This window comes from Perissodus microlepis, chromosome 2, assembly GCF_051167445.1.
Source record: "Perissodus microlepis isolate ML-2025 ecotype Zambia chromosome 2, ASM5116744v1, whole genome shotgun sequence".
NCBI lineage: Eukaryota > Metazoa > Chordata > Actinopteri > Cichliformes > Cichlidae > Perissodus > Perissodus microlepis.
Window position 1 is genome coordinate 15280556 of NC_140462.1, and position 10326 is coordinate 15290881.

Consider the following 10326-nt stretch of genomic DNA (forward strand, 5'->3'; position numbering starts at 1 on the left):
AGCTGGAGCTCTGACGGAGACCAGTACAAGCAGCCTTCAAAATAAAAGCTTCAGATTGTTGTTTTTAAGAAAAGAACTGTCACAGATGTTGCTTTGAGAGCACCGCTGAACTAGATTATATATTTGTAACGAGTGACGCCTTTTAGTTTTGGTCGCGTTTTAGTGAAGCCGCGATGCTCAGCAGAGATGCTTTTATTTTGTAGAGGCTTTAAAGGAAACTTTACTGCTTTATCAGGATTTGTAACTTGGCGAATTTCCTTAGATAAGCTAGTAATCAGAACTGTTTGTGGTTTTCTCTGATGTTCGCAGTGTGGCAATTCCATATTGCGTTATTTGAGCCTGTTTTGTAGCCGTAAATGGCAACATTTAATAATCTAAAGCTCTCTGGTTCATCTAATTCCACTCTAACTACATTAGAAAAAACGAGATTTGACATGGAAGATCCTCTCTCCACGCGCTCCCTCAGTGAGGAACGTGTGCGCCCCCATTTGGATTCAAAACCATTTTTTTATTTCTTTATTTTATTTTTATTTTATTTTTTCTTATCATTTTCATGCTATGAAACCAAAACAAGTTGGAAATGTATGAAGGAAATTGATAGGAAAAGCCTGTGTAAACCCACTTCCTTCGGTTTTTCCTGTTAATTAGAATGATCTCATCCTCAAAAAACAGATACATGTCTATGACAGTGGAGTGCATGAGTGACTCCTGGTTGTACTTGTTACTTTTCAAAGAACATTGGCGGAAAGTGTGACTGCAGACCCTTTTTTTTCCATGGGTTTATGCTGAGGCATTCAGCCACATCCTTCCGCCCTCTGTCCCACCTCCATTGTTTCACTGAGGCCACAACAATGTAGGGTGTTAACCGCGCAAGGGGGATCTGGGGATGGAATCAGGGTGTCATGTGAGGTTAGAAATGAGAGTGTTGATGCGCAGCAGGAGAGTCGACAAAAAAGGCGTGTTTGGCTGATTCGTTTTCACCCTCCCGTGTTGTGATTTTTCTTTTTTGAAGGACACATGCAGAAACACAGAAAGGGAGGGCGAGGAGAGGGATTTACGGGGATTTATTTAGATTAATCGTCGGAGGAAAAGAGCAGATTGTGTAAACGCAGGCAGCAAGCAAAGCGCACAGCACTGTGGGGCCCGGTGCTCACAAAGAAGCCTATCTGTGATCTGACACATTTTATAATAACTTAGGGAACAAATGATCAACAATAGGGTACTGTGTGGCTGCCAGGCGCAGTGCTGTAATTTGAGTCTTCACATAATCGTTCATTATCTTTCGGATTTTCTTGTCTGGTCACTGAAGTCTTTCTTTCTTTATATGAATGTTGTCTGTTGAGTTACTGTAGGGTAATTCACCTCACCTTGGATGGTCAATCAAAGTAGGCGTTGGCTTAGAAGAGAGGCCAAACACTGAAGAAATAAAAGAAAACTGCTGATCCTGAAGGCCATTTGTCAAGCTTTCAATGATAATGATTTTCTATGTATCCAAGCACTCTAATATCACAGAAGTTACCGTTTTGTCTGCACTAACATTACCTATTATTAATATTCACTTGTCAGAGCCACACCTTAAAAGCACATAATCAGCTCCTAAAAAACTACAGATGAATGGTGTGTTATTCATATTGGTAATCCTCAGGGGCGTCTCATAGTTGTGTGTCACATGCTGCCCACAGTCATGTGAGACGTCTGCAGTAACTGTTAATGGGAAAAAGAGCAAGACCCCCCCCCCCCCCCCCCCCCCACACACGCACACATAACTGATGTTTAAGCCAAAGATAATTGAAAAAGAAAAAAAAAACACGGGAAGGGCTGTGCTATGGTGGTAAAGAGGTGACTCCACTGGAGTGTTTTAGAATAAAAGCACAATTTACAAGCAGTCTATAAGTACAAAAAACAAATGTAGATATAGCAAAATCCTGCAAAGATAAATAAATAAATAAATAAAATAGAATCACCATAATCCAGAGAGTTGGTGATGGACTTCACAAGGAAGAGGACGTCTATTATACGACCCGTTTCTATCCTGTGACGGGGTGTTTATGTGGTGGAGGAGTACCAGTACCTGGGTGTCCGCGTCTACAACAGGCTGAACTGGAAGACCAACACAGAGGCTGTAAACAAAAAGGCGTGCCGGGCTCCTGAGAAAGGAGATATCCTTCAATATGTACAGCAAAAGTATTCTCTTTCAGTCATTTGTGGCCACTGTATGATCTTAGGGGTATTAGCAGGTGTATTATTATTATTATTATTATTATTATTATTATTATTATTTGCCTTGAGTGTGTTGATAGAGGTGTGAATGAGTTGCAAAGAAGTATGTTTCTGTATTAATATGAATATATATATACTATATATATATACTATAAAAAACACATTTATTTATTTATTTAATATAAAAAGCAGTCACGTGTACATTGAATGTTTTCAGTGCCTGAGTTTTGTGATAAGACGATGACATAATAGGTATCTAAAACAATAGCTTTATTGCAAGGAAGGTAATGAACATAGCGGGACATAAACGATCAAAGGAATTTCACACGATACAAAAAAGATGCGACCGAAATACTGATTAATAGAAAAAAAAAACATGGGAAAGAAATTAAAATTGCAATTAAATTAAAATAAACTAAAATAAACTTAAATTAACCAAAAAACAAAAACATATTTTTAATTCGGGAGCTTTTCCTGTGACATCATAAAACCGGAAGTATCTGCTACGTGACTGCTGTTGTTGACATTACGCACTCGTGTCTCTTACGGGTTGTAATATTTCATAGACGTTGTTGCTGTAAATTCAAAAGCTGCTTAATAATCGTGTCATATCGTCACATTAACGTGGTCTTAATTCGCCGCAGTGCTGCCCGTTTATTGGCCGTCGATAACTGTGCAGCTCGGCTAGCTCCGGAGGCTAACATTTTATGGAGGAAGTTAGCTAATCAGTAAGCCATGGAGAGCAAATTTAAGCCCAGCTAATAGAATTAAATAGTTCACTTTGCAGACACGATTTTATTGCCGCCAGCTACCTGAGAGAACACTGAGAACAAGGTATAATATCACCCGAGCTAATCAGCTATATGTCGGTGATACCTGAGCTAAACAATAAACATGTTTTTCTTGTTTGTTTTAAGCAGATGTCTGTAGAGCTGGATGTGTTCGTGGGTAACACCACCATCATGGATGAGGAGGTTTACCAGCTGTGGTTGGACGGATACACAGGTAGGGGTAACGCTAAACACACGTGAGAGTCTGGGTCACAACGATCCTATTAATAGATGCGTTTTTATATAAAGAGCGTGTGATTACCTGGAGTTGGCGGCTAACACAGTCAAAGCAGAGGCGCCCAGCCTGAAGGTCATCCACCTCAAGTATCACAGTATATTTTAAGGGGTGGTTCAGAATAATAAAGCAGTCCAAAAATAGTAATAACATGTAATAAAGCTTCAACATCACCATGTAACACTTTGTTTTGCAGACAATCCAACTCAGTACAGACATAGAATGCAAAATTCTACAGTGAACTGAGGGAAATGGTTAAAAGTTAAAAGTTATTTAAAACATACAGCAGGAGATGGAACAAATGACTGCCTGAGTCTATTAGTGCTAACTTTGTGAAACACCTTCTCTCTGATAGAAACATGTGGTCATTAATATGTAAAGGATGCTGAGATTCTAAAACGACAGTCTGTCCCTTTGAGAGGACTCTTGATTTCACACAGATACTGAAATTCACTAAAGGTGGTGCCGGTAATCTTACAGGACAACTTAACCGTTTTCTCTACTTTTCACCGGTTTTAAAAATTAAGGCTTTGCCAAATAAGCAAGTCACAGAAAATAAAAGCACAGACTCAGTAAAAAAGAGAATAAAGCATTTCCAAGATACTTTAAAAAACAGCCATGATTGCCCTTTCTGAACAATGCATCTGTATTTGAAACAGCATTTAATTTCTCTTCCAGGTATTTTTATGGCTGCACTTTTCACCTTTATTGAGAAATGGTGCAGGAACAGGGGGACTTGGCCTCCTCCAAAAATCAATAAGCGTTCTTTGGTCTGAGCCACATTTAACTGGAGGAAATACTGATCACACCTCTTAACACATTTGTAAATGACTGGGCCATGATTTTGCTACACAGCCTGTTGAAAACCTATAATTACAGAGCGACTGGCTTCCTTTAATTATATAAAATAAATTAAAGTGTTGAAACCAAACAGTCGAGAGGGGATCAGTGAAGGACCTCAGTATTTAAAACTAATTAATGTTCTTGTTTTTACAGAAAATAAGATACTTTTGTGAAATACATAATGGTTTCACATCTTAGGCGTCTAAAAATGTTAAAATGAAGCATCTGAGAAGGCAAGGGGAAAAAAACTACAGTGAAGACGATTTAGTGTAATATTTAAGCTCAGACTTGGCAGTTAGGCTGCAGCATTACACCAAAGCAAATACACATAAGAAATAAAAAACAAACATAAAACATAATCAGACTGTAGTAGTTTGATGGCAATAGGAGCTATTGAGCATTTGTAATGATTCCACCTAATCCATAGTTTGAGCTTGAAGGCAGAGCTCTGCATACAGAGGTCGATCATTCTCTGAGAACACAGAAATACTTCAGTCAGGCAGATCATTTTCTGTCTCCTGTGATCTGCTCACTGTTTCTGACAGTGCTGTTGAGTGTTTCAATTTAGTTTATTTCCAGGCTGTGTTTACTCCTTCCAGTTAAAGTTTTTATTAGTTTTGTTATTAATTTTTAGTCATAATATGGGGCGTGTTAATTAGGAGATTCAGAGATGAGGCTTGATATCCTCATTGGGATCCAGTCAGAAAGCACAAATGATGCTTAAAGGCTTAATTTTTCAGCTTCAAAGTAATTGCAGTAATGAATCTGAACAAAGCAAACAAACACACGCTGCTCTGTCTGTAAAGAAAACGAACAAAAAAGTTTAGATTGCTTCAAATTCTTGAAGACAAAGTTAGAGAGGCGAGGCTGAGATGGTCTGGAGATGTGCAGAGGAGGTATGGTGGATATATTGAACAAAGATTAATAATACATTTATTTATAGGCGCCTTTCAGACCCTCAAGGTCACCTTACAGTAACATGTAAACATACCATAAAAAACATAAGAAAAATGTATATATAGCAAACATGGTAGATAAAATTTAGACATAAACAGTCATAAAAGTATAAAAGCAAATATAAGAACTGAGCAAGGTAATGAAGATGAAGCTGCCAGGCAGGATTTACTAAAGCTAATTACTGGTTAAATTAATTTAGGATAAGTAACACAATGTATAACTCTCTCTTGGTGTAACTGCCACCCCATGTGAAGGTGAAAAAGTGTGTTATCTCTAAATAATTTAATCAAGTAAGTGGAGAACAGGTGTTAAAAAATACATGTGACATACAGTCATGTAGACATCCCATTATAAATAAAAAAATATGCACCAAACCCTCCTCATGAATCCATCCACTGTTTCCATTCTCATCAGTATTAAACATAGGAGTAGGTGTTCTCTCTTTGGAACGGGGTTTACTGGGTGCGCCTAGCAGGATCACGTTAGGTGTGGTGATTTCAGGTCAGGTACAGTGTTTAAACGCACGCACGTGTTGGCTTCTAAGTATCATAAGACTAATTTAAGGAACAAGTAAACTTTAAGAATCAAATATGGTAAAGAAATTGGAAATACAGGGTTTAATGCCCAAATATGGTGCAGCAGCTGTTTCAGGCTGCTGATTATTCACAGCACAGCAGTGATTGTTCATTCATGTTATCACACTTAACTTCAGGCATCATCGGTTCATCAACCCTTTGAACTGTGCTTGTGTGATTTATCCAACAGTGAATGATGCAGTGAAGGTACGCATGGAGGGAGGAGTGATGGACGAGTGTGAGGCAAGTAAAGATGTCCTGCTGAGTGACACCATGGACCAGTACAGGACTTTCCAGATGTGTGAGCGCCTGCTGCACAGTCCGGCCAAACTAGCCAACCAGCTGCTGTTCCAGATCCCACCTCATCGGCAAATCATGCTCATAGAGAGGTGCAGCCATGACGCTCTAACTTAATTAACCCATTTATTTCAGAGGAGTCACAACTCTTTATTCCTGTATTTATTTGTCAAACCTCCTTCTTTATGCTGCATTTCTTCTCATGGCAATTCGTCGTGTCTCTTTCCTTGTTTAGATACTATGCCTTTGATGATACATTTGTTCGTGAGGTCCTGGGAAAGAAGCTCTCCAAGGGAACAAAGAAAGACTTGGACGACATCAGTGCCAAGACAAGTGTGACACTAAAAAGCTGCAGACGACAGGTAAGTCTTCATTGTGCATTGTAAAGATTGATATTTTAAAGCTCCGGCAGTGTGTTATTGAATGGTAGGATACAGCTGAGTGTTGAAACAAACAACAAACCATGCCGGAGCTCCTGTTGTCTGCCGGTTTCAACAATTAATTTGGTTTTATAGCTCTGGGTACATTTTATTAGTTGTGGTGGGATTTCTGATTGTGGAGCAGATTCTTTCGGTGTTAGTAAATCTCTTGCATCGTGTGTGTAATTTCAGTTCGACAACTTCAAACGTGTTTTCAAAGTTGTCGAAGAGCTGAAGGGACCCCTGGTGGAGAACATACGTCAGCATTTTCTTCTGTCTGACAAACTTGCAAGGTAATCAGCGACAGGCACAGAGCACAAGCCTTCTGCCTCAGGCTTATGTTTTACTGCAGTTGTAAAATCTGTTATGTTGTAGTGTTGTGATGAATTAATATGTTATTTTGCAACAAATTCTAACGAAATACCACATGAAAAGGTTGGGTGCTCTGATTGCTTGGTTTTATTTTGTGTTTTTTTAAATGCCGTGTGTTTATTGTCTTTATCACAGGGATTACGCTGCCATCGTTTTCTTTGCCAACAATCGGTTTGAGACGGGAAAAAGAAAGCTGCAATACCTCAGTTTCCAGGATTTTGCTTTCTGTGCCGGTCAGCTTATCAGCAACTGGACAGTTGGGGCTGTTGGTGAGTGCTTAGTTTTGACTCAAATAACCACTTGATTAGAACCAAAGTATCTCTGAACACACGTAGTATCAAACCTTGAAGGAGATAGGCTACAGCAGCTGAAGACCACACTGGGTACCTCTCCCTTTAGCTAAGAAACTGAGGCTCAAATTCACACAGGCTCAACAAAATTGAACAATAGAATATTGGAAAAATGTTGCCTGGTCTGATGAGTCTCGACTCCTGTCGTGATGTTCTGAGGTAACGCCAGCATAGATCCATCCTGCCTTGCATAAATGGTTCTGGCTTGTAGTGGTTGTGTGATGGTGTGGGAATATTTACTTGGTACTTTTTGGGCCCCTTAGCGCCAGCTCAGCATCGTTTAAATACCACAGCATTCCTGAGTACTATTGCTGACCATGTCCATCCCTTTATGAAGATATTGTATCCATCTTCTCACTAGTAACAAATCTACAGCAACTGTGTGATGCTGTCATGTCAAACCTGAGGAATGTTTTTAGCACTTTGTTGACCCCATGAAGAATTAAGGCAGTTCTGAAGGTAAAAAGCTGGTCAAACCTGCTATTAGCAAGGTGTACCTTAACAAAGCCGGTAACTATATGTTGATTGTGTTTACTAAATAAAGTTTAGATCAGTGGCTCTGTCAGTGAGGTTTACTGACCACCAGAGGTCCTTCAGGCTTTACTTCATCAGTAAGAGGATGAATTTTAAATTCCCAGGTTAACAATTAGGAGAGTGAAAGAGGGAATAATATTAGGTAGCATCTGAGTCATTATACTTAATAACCAAGTAGTTATAAGAACACAAATATTTAAAATATAATTTCTAGAAAAATTTCCCATTAAACTAACTTGACAGTGTCTGAATTTTCCTGTAGACAACATGGTGGAAGACATGGACGTCGATCTTGACAAAGAGTTTTTACAAGAACTGAAAGAGCTGAAGATTTTAATCACTGACAAAGATCTGCTCGATCAACACAAAAGGTAACAGGAACACGCTTCCAGACACTTCCATGTTTTGCTGACTCCTGAAAAACCTTCTGAAAATAATTTTATCTGTTTTCTTTTTCTTTCTTCTCTTATTTCTGCTCAGTTTGGTCTGTACAGCCCTGAGAGGAAAGACGAAAGTTTTCATTGAGATGGAGGGTAGTTTCAAGGTGAGAGATGATAAGTATCTTTATGATATTCAGTGAGAATAACTGTGAAAAGGAAATAACAGTTTCAAATGTAATTTTGTTTCTGCAGAATCTTTCCAGAGGCCTCATCAACATAGCTGCAAAGCTGACCAACACAAAAGATGTCAGAGATTTCTTTATTGATCTTGTAGAGAAGGTGAGATTTTCTTTAAAAAAAAAAAAAAAAAGTATAAGTAAAGCTCACTCAGCCCGAATACTTTAATGTCTGTCCCAGCATCAGTCTGCCTTTGAGACTTTATGCTGTAACCTTCTCTCCTCCTTTTATCCCACAGTTTATTGAGCCGTGCCGTTCAGACCGGTGGTCAGCTGCGGACATGAAACTCTACCTCACTCATTACACCAACTCTGCACACATACTCGACACATTCAAGTGAGTTAATGTGCTTTTATTCTCCGAAGCTTATCAGTCAGAGCCTGGCACCGACCCTGCCAGGGTTATCAATTCCCCTGGGGTATCCTGTGCTAAAAATAGAGCTGTGATTTTCATAGAGAGCTTTTGGGGAAAACTTCAAATAACCGAATAAGGATATGCATGGTGGTGTTAAACGCTGCTGAAGCGTGAAGCTGTATGTTAAAACCCTCCAAAAATTGACGCCCTTGTTCTGCCAGTGGGTGTCTCCCTATCTTGCTCATGACTTCTTAAACTGTAGTTACCTTGTTTCTCGTGCAAACACTCAGGAATGTAGTTAAGGGTTTACACAGCCCTGAACCACTACAAGCTTAACAAAGACATATTCATAAAAAGAAACATAGACCCCCCACTCCCCCACCCGTATACACAGGGGGGGACAGAGATTGCCTCATTTACTCTCTTCACTCTGATTTCACAATTACAGTCTGACATGAAATTTGGAGCACCTCTTTTCACTCCTTTTACTCACCGTTTGCTCTCATTTTCTTTCTCTTTTCTGCCCTCAGACATCAAGTCGTGTGGGACAGATACATGGGCGTCGTCAAAAGCTGCATCTTCAAAATGTATCACGACTGAAGAGTTCTCCTAGCCGTTCACGTCTCCTTTCAGTTTGCTAAGGCGTTACTTTGCTCCTTCGGATGTGCTTTCTCTGCTTCTTCCGTCATCGCTGTATGTTTGTCTGCCTGCCTTGCTCCTAGCGTCCCCCAACATTGTCTGTAAATTTGGTTTGTAAATAAAATTAAGATTTTACATTAAAAATGCCCTTCTGTTTTATTTCCTATGTAGTGTTTCATGTTTATTCTGGAAGGAAGAGATGTTGTGATTAACCCCCGAATCAGGATCTTTCACCGGGGGTTGGGGGTTGGGTGAACCATACTTAAGAAGTGAAAACAGCGGATTTGATATTGTAGTTGATATTGACTCCAACTGAATTAGCGTTTTATTCACTAATTCTCTTAAAGAGGACCAGCGGATCACATGCACGACAGGCTGTGACACCAGTCAGTGTGTGGGGTGTCTCTGTGTGTGGTTATGAGAATAGGGACCAACTGGATGAGGGGTGGGGGCACAGTTAGTCCAGCTGGGACTGTGATTTTTAACATCCCCTGTAGTGACAGCTGCCATCTCTGCCACCCGACAAAAACAAAAGGCAGACAAATAAGCTGAGGCCGAGTGAAGGTTTTTAAACCAAACACTGGAGGGTAGCTGGAGAAACCGCCTCCCATCTAAAAATAAAATGCAGGGAGCTATTTTGCAAGTGATGAGATATTTTTAAGGAAAATTAAGACTAGCGCTGCCGCTGCTGCTGATCCCAATTTGAGGATAGTCTGAATTTGTGTCCATTAGAGTTGAATGAGACTGAAACTAATGAGGATTAATGTGAGTTAAGCAACATCTTAACCCGTTTGCATCATGACAGACTCCAAATTTTGCAAGACAACATGCTGCTGGAAATGATTCCAAGCGCAGTAACGCATTAGTCACGCACAAACACGAGAAGAGCAAAAGTTGGTGCGTGGGTCAAGACTTATGATACTTCTTTATTTTTTTGTCTTTTGTCCCAGAAAGCACCGCTGGTTTATTCTGTAAAATAAAAATTTTCCACACACACACACACACACACACACACACACACACACACACACACACACACACACACACACACACACACAGACTGTCGCTCTCTTCCACTCTCTAA

At 39.8% G+C, this 10326-nt stretch overlaps 1 protein-coding gene across 1 annotated transcript; it reads left to right on the top strand.

The window, feature by feature from the left end:
• Positions 1–2694: 2694 nt before the first annotated feature.
• Positions 2695–9386, top strand: fibpa (fibroblast growth factor (acidic) intracellular binding protein a). The gene is made up of 11 exons (XM_084949484.1): positions 2695–3054; positions 3141–3225; positions 5851–6049; positions 6193–6319; positions 6569–6669; positions 6884–7017; positions 7895–8003; positions 8113–8176; positions 8265–8351; positions 8488–8585; positions 9134–9386. Exons 2-11 carry the CDS (start codon positions 3141–3143, stop codon positions 9201–9203), a joined length of 1074 nt encoding a protein of 357 aa, XP_084805610.1. The 5' UTR covers positions 2695–3054; the 3' UTR covers positions 9204–9386.
• Positions 9387–10326: the final 940 nt, after the last annotated feature.

What these genes read in the sequence shown, in the direction of transcription:
- fibpa (XM_084949484.1), top strand. Translation starts at nt 3,141, where the DNA reads ATGTCTGTAGAGCTGGATGTGTTCGTGGGTAACACCACCATCATGGAT. An exon ending in CAAATCATGCTCATAGAGAG is followed by an intron (nt 6,050 to 6,192) that starts GTGCAGCCATGA and finishes TTCCTTGTTTAG; the next exon opens with ATACTATGCCTTTGATGATA. An exon ending in TTATTGATCTTGTAGAGAAG is followed by an intron (nt 8,352 to 8,487) that starts GTGAGATTTTCT and finishes TTTATCCCACAG; the next exon opens with TTTATTGAGCCGTGCCGTTC.